The following is a 16,168-nucleotide window of genomic DNA, read 5'->3' as shown; positions in this document are numbered from 1 at the left end:
CAACTAGAAAAGCTTTTGTATCTTCCAAATGTGCAAATGGATCCGTATTTTTATGGGACCTCAACTGAAATTTCTCAATGCCAGCTGTTGCATGCTAGGGTAATCCAGCTGGTTTTAAATCAATCCCTCTATTCATAACTAAAAGATAATGAACTATAAATAAGTGTACTATAAATGGAAGACAAAAATCACAAAGAAAAATTGTTTCCCACGATGTCTGAAAAGAAACAGACAAATTAAGGCTATGACTAGAAAATGAGTGAGTTTTCTATTAAAAATGCCCTCTGTCATTGTAGCTATTATTTTATGAAGAACCAAGTGACTTCAGTGCTACTAAATATTTAATGAGAGAAACCAACAATTTCTAGAAGTGTTGCTACATCCTATGGGAATAACGGTAACCAATTCTCTGCCCGTGAAGAGCAGATTTTGCATATTGTGCCCTCTGCCCTCATGAGCTGCTGAAAGACCAATGTCCCCTTCTCAACAAAATGTTTTACAAACTCTTACCCCCCCCCAGCCTAGTGTTTCCTGGCTTTCACCCCTCTAATGCCCTGGATATTTCATGCCAAATTTCTCAAATACAGTCATACAAATATGTGGGGGACACTTGTAACGTTGCCTTCAGCAGTACCAAGAGCAAAATTAAGCACAGATGAAAGCGAGCTGACAGTTACTATTTCTGTTATGCCTCCTTCTGAAATCACATCCATGAATCCTCCCAAAGCCATCCTCCAGAGAAAACCGATCAGTTTTCATTAAATCGCTCTCCTAGGTTTCTGTGGTTTGAAAACTGCTCGCTGATGCTTAGTTTCCCTCATCACCCAAAGGTGAATTTTAACTGCAGTCATTGCTTCTGGAGTCTCTCTGTGTTGGGGTGGGGTAGTCAGGACAGCTAACGGGCAAGGTATACAGGAAAGAAAACTGACGTCTTGAACATAACATAAAAGCTCCTCAGTATGGAAACTCAAAATCTGTTTTGTTCTACAGAATCACTAGGTTTCGTGGCTTATACATATCTCAGTGGAGATATTATTCGCTTCCCAGCATTTTTCTCATAACCACAAATCATACCCCCAAATAAAAAATATCCCTTCAAAACCACTTCCTATTAGCAGAGCATACCTTATATTATAAAACTTGCAAGTAGACCAGTGTTGTACCATGAAGCCTATACAGGGGTTTTTTGTTTTTTCTTTTTTTTTTTTCCCAGTGTAAAAATATACAATGCTACTGCTCATTTGTTGCAGTGTAAAGGTCCAACTGGTACTTGCCCGCCAAAGGCTCTACTGCTATTGCCCTTTCATACCTCTCCAACCCAGACCACTGTGTTACCCCTCCTTATACCTGAAACCTCACAGCGTAACGTATTTTGCCTCCCGTTTATAACAAACAAAGAATCTTTAGCTGGTGTAATGAGATATTGTCCAAATAATCCACTGTCCTTCATAATTCTGTTGTAGTTGCTCCAGGGCCAGTCTTTGGACGTGATAGGGTCCTTTAAATTCTTCAGTACATTCATTTTCCCCGTTGACAGCTCTACAAAAAGCACATCTGCTTGCAAATGTGAAGTAGCATATATATAGTACTGATTGCCTTCAGTGAAAGAGGGTTGAAATGTCAGATCAGATACGTGTACGTTTGTTTGTAAGTCATATATCAACTTGATTTCCCCTCGGACAGTTAGAGCCTGGACTTTGATCCTGCCACTGTCTTCATCTGCACTGACCAAATAGCGTCCGTCCGGTGAGATATAAGGTGTGCCCGACACATCGCTGTTGGGGCCGATGACGGCATCGGTGACACTGTCAATAACGAGCTGTGGCAATGCCGCCACCGGCCTATTCCTCCTACACTGGACAAAGAAGTAACCGCCCAGGTGGGTATAAGCCATGGTCTGCGGAACGCAGCTATAGTTTTTGAAGTTGATAGTCTTGATGTGGGTCACAGTTTCCAGGTCAATTTTGTGAACTGCGGATTTCGATTTGTTAAAGATGAAGCCAAACCTGAAACAGAAAACATGACACTGAAGTCATCTCTGGAGACACGGTGCTATGCTTGAGAAAAGACCAAAGTCAGCAGAACTGGGAAACTCTATCCTGTTGTCTTCGGAAGGGTGTGCAATAATGCTGTCTCTTTACTGTAAAAAATCCCTCTTGTTTTAGTGCTTTTAAAAGGTGCTAAAAGGAGGTATATATTTCAGTTAAAATTAGCAACCTGATCCTGGAAGCTTGAATATGTGCTTGGACATTTGAATAACATCTTCAAGAGCTGAAACTTTTTATTGGGAAGATCAATTTGCAATAGGAATAATAGCAAGGCTTGGGTGTTTTGTGGGGTAGCGTTGGCCAGTTTTGTATTTAATCTGTTTCAGGTCTAAAGAGATGTAATTCAATATATACTCAAGACTTTTTCATTCTCAGAATAGAGAATTGTTAAAAATAAAGCATATCCCTGCCAAGTCGGGTCCAGAGAGCAACTTCGAGCTACAGGTATAACCACTGAGTCTAGACCACATCCCACCTCATCTCCTAGGTTACAGAATCAGAGGGTACCTGTGGTGCCTGGGGACCACTGCAGGAGCTGGCAAGGCTGAGGTGTAGAGCAGACTTTGTCAAGCACCGTCCCACCAGCACAGGGAAGGTGTAAAACATTTCTCGAGGAACAGGGTGCACTGAAGAAAAGGGGTCTTTGTTTTCTGTCTCAAGAGAGGCCAGACAACAGTGAGCAGAGAATAAATGTTCTGTAAAAGATATATGCTGCAGCACATCTGACCTTTGGTGAAGACAAGAAAAGGTCAAGAATAGCCAAGAAAGGTTTCTGCTTAATTTGAGAGGGAGCCCATAGAAACAGCCTGTTTGTGTTCCCTGGATTCACAGGTCACTGGTACTGACTTACGAAAACTCGTTTTACATCGAGTATCTTTTCATCCATTCAGTGCAGACAGAAGGAAATGGAGTGCTTCGTTTTGTCTCTCTTCCCCGAAAGATGTAAAATTGCTTTATGAAATGCGGAGGACAACGTGCTTGTGTGCAGATAATATGTATTTTTCTTAAAACACTGGGTTTATTTCTTTATTCTTAATCCACCTGTCAATGAGATGCTCGGCAATGATTTCACTTCTAAAGAACGAGCCAATGTAGTGTATGATCCCATGAAAATCACTCGGCTAAGCCTTTCATTTTCCCATTATACTCACATCCATTAGAGACTCCAGAAAATATCCGCAGTGGAGCTTCTTAGTGCACTGTGTGTGTGGGGAAATTGGATATGACACTTGTATCTCTCCTGGATGAATGCATTTTAAGTACATTTTAAAAAATGCTTTCCCTTACAGCATTTTTTTTCCCCAAGACTTCCTTAATACTTGGCCAAATGCCTGAAGAAGTTAAAAAATGGTTCTTATCATAAACTTTAATTTAAAAAAGTGGGTCAGAATGTGTTTTATGTGCACACAGCTGCAGAAGAGGTGCAGTGCTTGCATGAAATGTGTGATCTCAAATCTCAAAGAAAACCTTGCACTTAGAGAGTTTTTAATAGACAACAATCTACCCTGGGAACTAATAAAAATGGATACATTCCTAGATATCCATCTGAAATAACAGACAGCTGAAATACATATGCAGGAGTATTTGCATACAAATATTTTTTTGGCTTGCGGAAGAGATTGCTTAAATATTCACCTTCCTGGGAAATGCTGGTATTGCCATTTATTGTTTCTGAGTGGAGAATTTAGAACATGATTTCAGTAAGTCTCATTAGACTGCGAGCAATTATTTTTCTGTGCTGAGGGTGAGAGAGAAAGGACAAAGAGCTGGCCCTGAACAAATGAAATAGGAAATTAGGCACAGCATTCTCTGCTTTGCACATGGAAAACTATAGACAATTATCTACATTTAATATTTCTTACAGAAGATCATCTGTACACAGCAGATTAATCACACTGAAACAAAAAGACAGTAAGACAAACAAAAAAAAAGTGTAACTGTTCCACCTTCCTGTCTTTGAACCCAGACCACACCTTCTCAGCTCAAGCTTTAATATTCAGCAGAGTTATCTAGCTCCTGGCACTGCTATTAGTCATAATGATATTTTGAAAGCAAACTGGAAAAATGAAGTAGGGAAAAATTAAGAATGACAGCCATGAAGTACGTCTCATTATTTTGCATTTCAGGAAGCAAAGTTATTTATTTTGGATCAGATTCAACACGTAATCATTTAAGTGTGATCCCCCCCGTCCTCGGTGTTCACTGCAGGCAACCTAAGATTAATGGAAGGAGTTTCATTATGATTTTTTGAATGTTTAACTTAGTTAAACTATACCGGGGACAGAAGATGGTTAAACAGTTTTTATAATATAGTAAGAATAGTATGAATTGCCGTGCAGTTATCATCAATTTAGATAATGTTAATGGGAGGCTTCCTGTGCCTGCTGGGAAGCAGCCAGTATTACTCCAAGTTATTAGTATGTTAGTTATACAATCTCATTAACCACTACATCACATTAACATTCAAAACTGGTGGTTCATAGAGGTGTTTTTGTTTTAATATGCAGTGCATACCATTTTTCTGCTCAAACTGTACACCTCACACAGAGATCCAATATTTGAACAAGTTGGAAACATGTGGAAGAACCACGCTTTATGCTTGAGGCAGAATAAACTTTTAGCACTTCAGGCAGTGTCTGACATAGATTTCTGCCCAGATCCATAAAGCAGTTTTGAGGCAGGGAAGACAAACTTCTGGCCATCAAATTCCCGGCACAATCAAGCAAGGGCAGTGTGTCGTACTTTGCTGCGAGGAGGCACGGCTGACCAAGCTGAGGTTTGAATGCCCATTCATGGTCTAAGGAAAGTCCAGGTTTGTTTCTTGCTGTTTCATTGATCTACTGAATAACTATTGGTAATTTGTTCAACCATTTCTCCATTTCACACATGAAAATGGAGGTAAGAGTAGTTAGCTTGGTCACGAATTCATTCATTCACATCTATGAAGTGCTGTAAGGTTATTAGAAGGATGCCCACTAGAAGAGAGCAGCATGGTCACCGTTGCTATTCATTACAGTAATTTCTTACCTAACGTGATTAATAATAAGATTTGTAGGTGGTATAAAAAAATCATCCACTCCTTCAAACGGTGTGCGGATAACTTGCTGATCCTCCCCTGCACTTGCCTCTGGTATTACCTACAATAAATACACACAAGGCTGAGTACAGGAAGCGCAGCGAGTCAGGCAGAAAGTAAATACAGATTACATAGTCGTACATGGTACCAAGTGGCTTCTCCCAGAGCTGCAGTAGACTCAAATTGATTAATGACTTCAAAATAGTATTTGGTGTAGCTGTCTTGAAAAAGGTGTGCTAATAAATAGTATTTGAGGTTTGACATTTGTAAGGTAAGTACACAACTTGACTTTCATAAGATGTTAGTATCTCGAGAAAGAGCAGTCATGCAGGAGCTGAAGTAGTGTGACAACACTAAGACCATAATTATTTATTCCTCATGGTCTAAAACAAACAATTATTTCATGGTCATATTTATTAATCTCACTTAAATGCACAGTGATAATTTACCAGCTGGAAGGATCAAACACTAACTCACAGCAGTGAACTATCACTTTGAAGGAGAAGAACTGTTCATCCATCTACCACACCATATGAAACTCAGGGAGGAGCAGAGAAAGGCCCTTTGGCTATCCCCCACCTTGCTGTCCTCCAGCACAGTGCACACCTCCATGGCCATGGGAACTCAGCTCCTCCACCACTCCGGAAAAGGAGAGGCAGAAGTTTTCAATAATTAAAATGTCAAACACTCAAATTGTTTGCTCGGTTCACGATGACTTTAGTCCATTCATTAGGAACTTCTGCTCTAATGTGCAAAAGTAGTTGCTTTGAATTTATAGCTACATAATTCATCAAGGAAATGCTAAAAGCCTACAAGGTTTAGTTCAGACAGCTGTTCTGGTTGTGCCATTTAGATTTCTTCCAATTAGATTACTCAAGAAAGATGCCCACACAGTGCTTTCATGAGGCCAGACACTTGCTTCCCACAAGCCAGTAATGGTGAAACAACAGCATCCCTTTAGTGGGCTGCACGGGCTGTTTGATACATCTCTGACTTCCAAAGAACGAGTGGGAATGTAGATCAACCTCTGCAGTAGCATCTTTGTTGAAAAAAGATATTTTATTGCCTGTCGGCAACTAAACACTGCAGGTTTTAAGGACAAACTTTGCCAAATTAGTCACTGCCCACCTTTTGGGAAAGAAGGTCGGAAAAAGGAAAGTATCTGCTGATGCTAATCTCATTCTCTACATGTGTAACTGCACTTCATAAAGATAACAGAAAGGACTATCTGAGAGCTGGAGCCTTATAACAAGTTTCCAGCTGTGCAGATGGTGTGTCCTTCTTAATAATCACATGCTTGTGCCATCTCTCCTTTAATTAGAGAAACCTCTCACAGCTGGATGGAAGAAATTAAGTCAGAAAGGGTAAAGAGAGCCCATTTTGTCTCCTTATACCCTGTACAGGAAACTGCTCATCCCCAGGTGAGAGAAGCTGGTGGCATTGCCTCAGAAACTTTCATTTATTTGCCTCCATTCTGTTTCTGGAGTCTTCCTGAAAATGCCCGTGTTGAGTTGCTGGTCCATTCTTTATTATCGAAAGTCTGCAGGCTTCAGCCACTATCTTGGATGAAGCATGTGGCTGGCGGGGATGGCTGGTCCCACCTTCATGGGACACCATCTCCAGCGAAACCTTGGGCAATGCCATGACTAACGCAGACTCCAGATTTGTAGGTTTTTAGGTCAGAAAGCATGGCCCTCCTTCTTCTCTGCCTGTTGGGGAATGCTTTAATGTAGACTTGGAAGCAAACATTTCTGGTGGAAGGAGTATTCACATGACACCTATGATTCCGGAAAGGCTGGGCAGCAAGTGCCAGAAAATAACTATTAGAGAAGGGTATGGCTGGTGGATGGATCAAATCAGCTCTGGTGTCGAGTCTGTTGTGTGACACACAGCAGCAGCAAAATGCCCAATTAGATGCCTACACTTAGCGGTTCTGTACCATCAACAGAAGAGTGACTCCTCCAGGGCAATCCACAAATGGAAGTTAATTTAGTTGTCCAAACCTATACGCGCATTCTTGTGCCCCAAGATCACTGTGGGTCTGACGGTGCTGAGCATGGAGGAGCTTCAGGGACCTCTCTGACACCCAACAAGAATTTGTCCCTGAGGTTTTACTTTTGCTATTTATGTTTTTTTTCATGCCCTAGAGAGCTCCTTTTTGCATTTTACTGTAAGAGGAACAATACTACCACATTGTCTCCATCATCATCCAAAAGGAGGCTGAAGGCTTGTGAGAGGCAAATGACAAAATGAGTTTAAAGAAAATAAGTAGCAATTCAGTGCACCGGCAGAAAACCTGGGCTTCTCCTATGTGGAAGATAAAAGGAGGTAAATGCCTTTACCAAACCGGTGAATATGCCCGATGCATAACGAGGGTGCTAGGCTAGTAATCCTGAAAGAGGCATGACTCTTGAGGCACTGCACAACACATTCACCTTTTAATGTTTCTTTTTACATGCAATGCTCCCAAACTCTGCAGACAGAAAAATCTGCAGGTCATCATAACATCTGAGAAGGGTGTGCTGCAGCTCTGCAGTGAACACACACGTAGTCCCTACCTTAGGCTTATCCTTGAATGGGTTGCTCAGCCTGACTTACACCTCCGATGAAACACTACCAATAGCCTAAAGAGTAACAGATTTCTATGCAGAAAGTATATTCTTTGTGGCTTCTTGGTACCCACTGCTTTTAGACCTGAAGCGAGTTAAAAAGAAGCTGCACTCACGCAGGCTGCACAAACGACTTGGAGCGTCGCAGGCTCATCCTGCTCGCAGTCGGCTGCCAGCCCTTGCTGTATGACTCTATGGCACTTGGCTCTGTCATCAGCCTTAAAGCAAAACAGACCTTGGCAACAAAGCCGTCCTGCTGTCAGCCCACGGCACAGTCATTGCTCAAAAACAAATTAAACGGCAGGAAAAATATGGGAGGATGGACAGAGGAGGGAGGAATAAAACACACTAGATATGCAAATGAAGGAGCAGCTTTAAATCCAGGCCATTAAATGCTGTTAATTACCTGCAACCAATCAGCCACCAGCTTGCTACCGATGATGCCAAGCCAAGGAAGGGCAAAGCTTCAGACGCATAAGGACTTACCTGCAGCGTTGGTGAGGACTTCTGCATGTCACCCCAGCTAAGCACCCAGACTTGGTCGTGGGACTTGTCATAATGTAATTTGGTTGGTAATGGGTCAACATCCAAGGACTTAAAAAAAACAGAGATAGGTATTTACATCGTGACCCAAATGCACATGATGAATACTATAGTAGTTTACCGCAGACATTCCCGTGCATCACTGCTACACTCATTTGTGCAGCTTTGCCTTCAAATCAATTGGGGGATCAGCAGCAGCACCAGCAGCACAAAAATCTGCCTGCTCGGTGCCATCTTCCGGCTAGACGTCACTCGCCCTTACGCTGTTGCTTATAGCCAGTAGGTCAGGGGCCAATTTCTGCTTGAATTATACCCACACCAGTTCACCCTTCCCAACTTGCTTATAACCGAGGTCAGGCAGCAGCTCAGTACGCATAAGCCAGAAATTCGTCCTAGCATTATTTTACCACACTAGCTGCAAGCCTGGCTGCAAATGCAGCCCCGAGACTATGATATCCAACCCATAAAGGAGTTTTTTCCTGCCAGTGAGGTTACAGAACAGCAAACGACACAGTGTGGCCTCATAGGTAAAAGCAACACAGGCCCAACTCTTTAGTGATGTCAGCAGATCCACTTGGCAAAGACCTTCTTTTTTTGTCCCGTATCAAGTCTTTTGCCATCAGTGAATAAAGAGTTCCCCTTGTAAGTACCTGTATGGCTTTCTGAGTCTGGATATCAATTATGATTACTCTATTCTGCTTAGGCTGTGTCACATAAATGTACTTGTCTCTGACATTGACCGCTGAAGCCCAGAGGCAGGACTGAGTGCCTTCACCTTCCACTCTAGGACAGATCTCTTCCTGAAGGGGGAAAAAAAAGACAGAAGAGGAGAAAAGGTTTAATTTCTACAAGTTCAGGGCCTGAGGCAGCAAGAAGCTTAGCCTGGAAAAGCATAGGAAAAAATTCTCTGGTGATTCTGTTAGGATGATATTTTCCCCCTTTCTTTCCTGGAAAACATGAAATAATTATTTTGTCAGGTACCACACTGCAGCCTGGCTCTACCCAGTGACATTAAACAGCTGGACCTCCTGCAAATTCACATTGAATTTAAATAACCACGCAGTCTATGGATCTATCTTTTGAAGTACGCCATGGTTCACCAAGACTTGCAGTGCTGTCAGCATTTATTAGCAGTAGAAATATCAATCTGCGCTTGGAAAAAACAGTGATTTACATTAATTGAATCACAGCTTTATATTTTTTATAAAGTCTTCATTTTCAGCTCAGGAGAGCATGCTCTAAGATGTTTGTGCTCAGGGAAACAGTAGCAGTAGTAGTAGAAGTGTAGGACCCTACTTGTTTGTAGGGTCCTACAGTCTACTGCTCCCACACAGAAACTTCCCCTGTTTAAAAGGAACCAAATCCTGCTACTTTGGACCAAATCCTGTTCACAACTCTCTGATGTTGTATTTTGTCTCTGATCCTCCACTCACTGAGTCCTGTGCAAAAGCTTTAGTGGGAGCCCACTGGCACCCTAAGTCTGAAGAGTCACACGTGATCTCACCAACAAGCCTCTGCAGGCTGGCTACTCTTCACGGCTCTTCCTTCTGTCGAGTTGCTTTATTTGAAAGAGCATTTGTGTGGGACCAGGTTGTGGTGTGGAAACGAGGGTAAAACTAAATGAACACATATATTTCAGTGAGCACAATTGTTAGTTTCAAATCTTGTCAAGACAACAGCTGGGTCACTTTAAATAATGGCACAACCTCCCTAAGGGGAAAGCGATGAGAGCGGCAGAGCTTGTTCAGGGGAAGAGGAGGTACAAGAAACAACAATGCCAACACCAGATCTGTATCAGAGTGATGATTATGGATAAAAAGATTTCACCTCTAAGCAGCACAGCTCCGTCAGCTAGGTACCTCAGTGGAGACCATGTGTAAGGGTCAACAAGACTCAACAGCTCGGCTGCATTTTCCTTCCTGGCCCTCCAGCCGGACTGGGGATCTACTTCAAGTAGCAGTAGTACCACTGTCTATACTCACAAGAGGATCTTGAACCATGGCAGCAGAGCCTGACCCAGCCCACAGGGCTCATGATAGTGATTCTCGTTTTTTTTATTCCTCCTAAAATTGAAAGCAAGGCTGAGTCCTTTTCTTCAGAAGAGAGCCACGTTCTCAGCCTCCCCTTTTAAAAAAAAACCTAAACAAAGAAGTGCCTAAGATGCTACAAAAGCCCAGCCTTGGGCTTCCAGCAGCTGTTCACACAGCCAGGCACCCAACAGCCTCCAAACTGCCCTCCTCATCCTCAGCTGTGCACTGGGGCTTGGGCTCTCACAACACAGCATCCACCGAAACCAGCGGGAGCAGGGAAAGGTCACCGGCCTTTCTGCTGCAGTGCTTGGCTGCAGCTGCTCCATCTGCTTTTGTGCCCTCTAATAGCAAACGAAGAAACTTCTGTTGTTGAAAGTCTCCTAAAGCTGCAGGCTGGTATCACCGTCTATGTGGAAAACACTCAAGATACTAAAAGGGAAAAGGGAAGAAAAAAAGTCCCAAGGCAAAAGGTCCTATGATATCTGTAGGAAACCCTTAGAGGTCTCTCTGAAAGGAAGCCAAGCAATGACGTTAAAAATCCCTTTTATGCACACCACTGTGCTGACATTATTTCCTTAAGTGCCCTCTCTCCTTTGTTCTCTTCATGCTTTTTCTCCAGAACCACCTCTTCAATATTTACAGGTCTGTGGAAAAGAAACACAAGATTTCTGTCTTTGAGTAGCAACAGCTCAAGTGTAGCTTAATAATATTAAGCCCATGCTAAGGACCAGTGTTGGGGTGAGCATCAGCCTGGATTTTGACTAAGGTATATTAAAATCCAGCAGAAAAAATCCCAGTATCAACCACAAATATATTGAAATTTAAAAAATACTGAATACAGACTCACAAGAGGATCTTGAACCATGGCAGCAGAGCCTGACCCAGCCCACAGGGCTCGTGATAGTGATTCTCGCTTTTTATTCCTCCTAGAATTGAAAGCAAGGCTGAGTCTTTTTCTTCAGAAGAGAGCCACGTTCTCAGCCTCCCCTTTTAACAAAGAAGTGCCTAAAAAAGCGTTTCTGGATCTGTTTCAGCACCTGCCTTTTATGAGAATTGATAGTTTCACGAGCATATACATGGTGTATGTTACCACGCAGGAGTACATAGCACAGGTCACTAAAAATAACAGGGCCTCCAGGCACACGTTATCCCACTTGCCATGTTGAGCTCCACTGTGTACGAGCCAGTGCTTGACGTTCACTGACACCTGAACATGTTTCCCTTGTGATATCCTAAAGCAAGGGTTAAGTAAACTCAGTGCTGGCAGAAAATGCTGTACAAGGATGGCGCTGGTCTCTGGTTCAGCGGCAGAAGATGCTGAGGACCAGCATGGCACAACCATCTTTGTGCATTCTTACTTCGCCTCCCTGCTGTGGTTTAACCTGGGAAACTATTTCTCAGGAGCAGAAAGTAGCCCACTCCTTCGTCTACGGAGCCATCAGTAAAAGGGGCCATCAGTTAGCACCAGCGAGTGATGTATGCGTCTCTCTGTTTCCCTACAGCCCAATTACAATTTACAGGCATGGATACATAAACAGTTAGAACAGGACAAATTAAAGTCTTTACCTACATTTTGACATGATAACTAGTCAAATTCTCTGCAGCGTGCCAGTAATCCTCCATGTCAGTCTTATAACTTAGGTGGTTTCCTTAATTTTCAAAAGAAGAAGATGATATACCTCAGGGATGCCCCATGAAGCCCACCAAGACCCAACATCACTGTGTAAAAACGGTCCTTTAGCATTAACAACCTTTGAAGAGATTAAGGGAAAGTTTCCCAGCTTTTGGCTGTAGCTGCTGTGTTTAGGACTTACATAACTTGTGAAAATCCTCTCTTCGGGCCTGATGTGTCTCCGGATTTCACATTCGTTTGGCTGAAGGACTGTGATCCCATCATCAGAAAAGACATAGAACATATTCCCAACACTCAGGCCTTGAAGGAGGATAAAGCAAAAGGGATAGGATTTTTTCTTTGGTAAGTATCCATAGCTGTTAGGACTTTTTTTAAGAACTCTCCCTCCTCCCCCAGCAAACAAAATCTGCCTTACATAAAAGTTGGTCATTTGGATGCAGTCGGTGCATTCACAAAATCAAATTTCATGTCACAACGAGGGCTTCAAGGAGTGAAGAGGTACAGAGACATTCAGAAATGCATTGCCTTGGTGGTGGCGGCTGTAGGCAAATAACTAAGTTCAGGGCTTGTGCATATGCACCAAAGCAGGATTTGATTACAAGGAGCCCCTGTATCGCATTGTTAACTCCCTCAGATTGTGACTTTGCTTTTTCTATGATTTCATTAAAAATAGCTTGCTAATAATTTGAGAACTGAGAGAGAAGCTCTAGTTAAAATTAATCTGAAGGTTGTCCTGTTACAAGTAACTTGACTTCTTGTAACTGTGATGCAAAATGGAAGTGCTTAACATCTGGTCCGTGAATGAAAATATATATATTTCTCTTCTTAAACTATCTGGATGAACTAACTATAGCCACCAAAACAAATACATTTTTGAAATCTTGCAAACTAATTCACAAATGTGGAGTAGTTCAGCATCGCAATAGCACTCATTTATCCAACTGGGGCATTCCAGGAGATTTGGAAAACTGGCTGGCTGTCATTGCTTTGCTGTTAGGAGATCGTATTTTATCATTTCTGTCATGCAGAAATGCCTTAAAACACCGATAATTTAATTGGTCTTCAGCTACATGCAATTGCAGTAACGAGCATCTTTAAGAAATGTTCAGGATCTTTTCAAACACTCTAGTTAGAAAGATCCAAGCATCATTTCATCTTTTTCATACCACCACCAATAAGTGTTTGCAATGACCACTGTCACCCCCCAGTAATGTTGATAGCGTACTTATCTGCCAACGATATGGTGATGTGGTAATTTGTAATCTCTAATTAATTACATCTTACCCACGGAGAAAGAACGTCCCAGTTCTACAGATCTGAACAATGTTCAGCGTTACAATTCCCTCGGCTGGTCCTGTGGTGGCAGCTCTAAACACTGCTCACATCTACAGTTTCACACACCTCTTAAGTCTTTGCAGGACTGAGGTCCAAATCATCATAGGAAAACTTCACACTAAAAACGTGTATAATTTGGATAAATGCATTTTTTGACAAATTTGTCAAATACATAGTATTTAGTAAGGCTAGAAGGGTTTTTTTGGTGCTAAAACCCCTCTTCTTGTGCCAAATGAGCGGCTTTAGAGTACAACGTCTCAGCATGTGGTGTTTGCTGTACTGACAATGTTCAAGTTGAGTCTCTCTAAACCATACCACAGAAATACCCCAGTTAGGGTACAGGAGCCGTGATCCTTAAATGTGATGCCACAGTGAGGGATCATGCACGTAGGAAGAAAGCTACCGAACTTCCATCGAGAACTAAGGTATCTTTATGGTCCAAGAGCCAATTTGTTCTAAGTATATTGCTGAAACATTTCATTTGGGTGCTTTGGACCAAAATCTGCGCTCACAGCGTGCACGCAACTCCCACCTGCTTCAGTGGGATTTGAGTGAAGACATCAGAGGGCAGAATTTGACCTGGCTGGAACGAGTGCACATATTTTCATGAGTAAAGAATTTTCATACTAAGAAGTGGAAACAGGCAGGCAACAAATCATGACCATTGTGAAGATGCTTGTTATTATTTTCATGCACGATAATAGCGTGATTTTGTCTGATGATCCTATTACAATGAAGGTGTATTTCAGAACTAAGGCCTTAATTAGTCACAAAAATACTTAGATAATAATTTTACCCCAGAAGGTTTAGAGTTAGTCACTTGGCAAGTCCCACCACTTATTTTACAGTAAAATGAATGCAAGTTTTTCTGCTTACTAGTTAAAATATGACAGAAATTACTAATAGCATTCAGGTACTCTCTTTTTAAAAAAGTTTACCAGTTTACAGTAAAATACTTTTTCAGAGAGTAATCTTCACACTGATTTTTAGACGAAGCAGGTTTCTTACAAGACAAATCAGGTATTTTATTGTGACTTATGAAGTATTTGCTCAGCCCTGATTGGGGTATATCTCTAAGCAATCTCATGGACATTGGTAAAAAAACTCCATTCTTGATTATACTACTGCAACTCCTCGGTCTGGGGAATTATTTCAGTACAGAGGTGGGCAACGGAGAATTTTGCTCAGTTGTGTTATTTATGTGTTCCAGTACCTAGCAAGGCAGGTACTGGATTGGGAACTGGGGGACTAATGAGGAGGGTTTTTTTTTCCCCTTTTTAACTGAAGACATTCCAGGTTGGATGACACAACTAGTTCAAAAACTAAAGGCTTTATAAAAGGCAACATAACTCATCTGTATAATAAAAAAACTAATATAACAAAAATATAATGCCATTAAGAATGGGGAGGTTCTCCTAAACATAACAGTTCTTATTTGAACCATTCCAGATGAAGTTGACTCTGACATCTTTATTTTTTAAAAACTTCAGGAGGACACCTGATGACAACAAAAGTTTCCTTTATTTGAGGAATACAGTCTCCATCTGAGTGTACATTTGTATTTCCCTCCTTTGAGATCAAAGGGCAAATTTGTCACCGTAGACTACTCTCCTCTGATCTCATACTTCAATAATTTTCCTCAATCTAATCTAAATGCTTGCAAGTATCTTAGAACTTAAATTTGGTAACAAAAAGGCTTTCAGCTTTTTAAGTGCATACAATCACACAACTGATGATTGCCTGCTGGCACGATATGCTCCCTTTATCCAGGGATAAAGAAAGCAACACTCACTGCAGAAATGAACACTGGTATGAAAACAAATCTCTACCTTACATTTGGGCTACTTGTAGCTTTCTCTCTACAAAGTTAAAAACGAATTTGTAGATTGAATTAAGTACTGCAACGTGCTTCCAGTTCCATGTTTAACTGGCTGCTCATGCTATGTGCACTCATTTCTTGAGGTTTTACCGGTGCATGGTCTGTGAAAGGTTTTGAGAACAGACCGAGACGGACTTTTAAAACGACCAACTACTTGTGTTAGAACTTTGACTTGCAGCAAAAGCTTGTTCTACACAAAATTCCGTCTAGGCATTTTCCTAATAGCTTTAGTTACCACAGACCTTGTGGGCATGAGGATGTGATCATTTTAAAGGAGCTCAAGTCCACCGATCCATTTGTTAATACTGCTCCTTACACATAAGTTTTCATTTTAAGGGAATTAAAAGAATACATTAAAATGTAAAACCAAAAATGCCATTCTCCTCTTCCAGCTTTCTCTGTGCCAAGATTTCACATGCTAAAGTATGTTCAAGGGATTCTTTGTCTAGAATGAATGTGCTGATCAAATACTATAGAACAGCACAGGCAGGGGAATAAACCTGCTCTAAAGATACTGAATTGTTTAGGAACATCAATAGTAAATCTGCTTTTACTGCCCGTGTTTTCCCCGTACATTGCTCATACTTTTATTTAAAATGTGCAAGGTTGATAAGCAGTAAGTCCATATTGTTTAGCAGAATTATAACAAGACTTTCTGCAACGAACTTCTTAGTTGTTCTTTAAACATTCCTATACTACATCTGGTAGGGTTATCCAACTACTTTCTTTAGAAAGGAGCATAAGGGAGGGCAGTATATCAGCAGCCATGTAGCATCACGCAGATGATGCTGGGCTGATCAGATGCACTGGAGATTGCACTTCCAAGCAGCAGGGAAACGGCAGTTCTTAGTGCCCATAACGCCGTTGACAGGAGCGTCAGCAGTAAAGAGACACTCTTCGCTGCCGTGCCCCGGCCGCTTGCAGGCGGTGCGTTGGGAACGCGCGCCGGAGAGCCGTCTTGGGCGGCTCTGCCACATCGCACGGCCTCCAGTCAGCCGCGTCTGCTGCTTGTACG

The 16,168-nt window shown here is 41.8% G+C and overlaps 1 protein-coding gene across 1 annotated transcript in view; it reads right to left on the bottom strand.

Annotated features, from left to right (window-relative positions):
• Nucleotides 1-1,214: 1,214 nt before the first annotated feature.
• Nucleotides 1,215-16,168, bottom strand: part of FSTL4 (follistatin-like 4) — a gene marked incomplete at its 5' end in the record, with an annotated part of 26,518 nt that continues 11,564 nt past the window's right edge. Inside the window, 5 exons of the mRNA XM_010288235.1 lie at nucleotides 1,215-2,006; nucleotides 5,076-5,185; nucleotides 8,220-8,327; nucleotides 8,927-9,076; nucleotides 12,121-12,239. Of these exons, the coding sequence (XP_010286537.1) occupies nucleotides 1,304-2,006; nucleotides 5,076-5,185; nucleotides 8,220-8,327; nucleotides 8,927-9,076; nucleotides 12,121-12,239 (1,190 nt within the window). The remainder of the gene's footprint in view (nucleotides 2,007-5,075; nucleotides 5,186-8,219; nucleotides 8,328-8,926; nucleotides 9,077-12,120; nucleotides 12,240-16,168) is intronic.

Source organism: Phaethon lepturus, unplaced genomic scaffold, assembly GCF_000687285.1.
Source record: "Phaethon lepturus isolate BGI_N335 unplaced genomic scaffold, ASM68728v1 scaffold18550, whole genome shotgun sequence".
NCBI classification, from domain to species: Eukaryota; Metazoa; Chordata; class Aves; order Phaethontiformes; family Phaethontidae; genus Phaethon; species Phaethon lepturus.
Note: the sequence above shows the minus strand (reverse complement) of the source record. Positions and strands in the feature narration are given on the sequence as shown.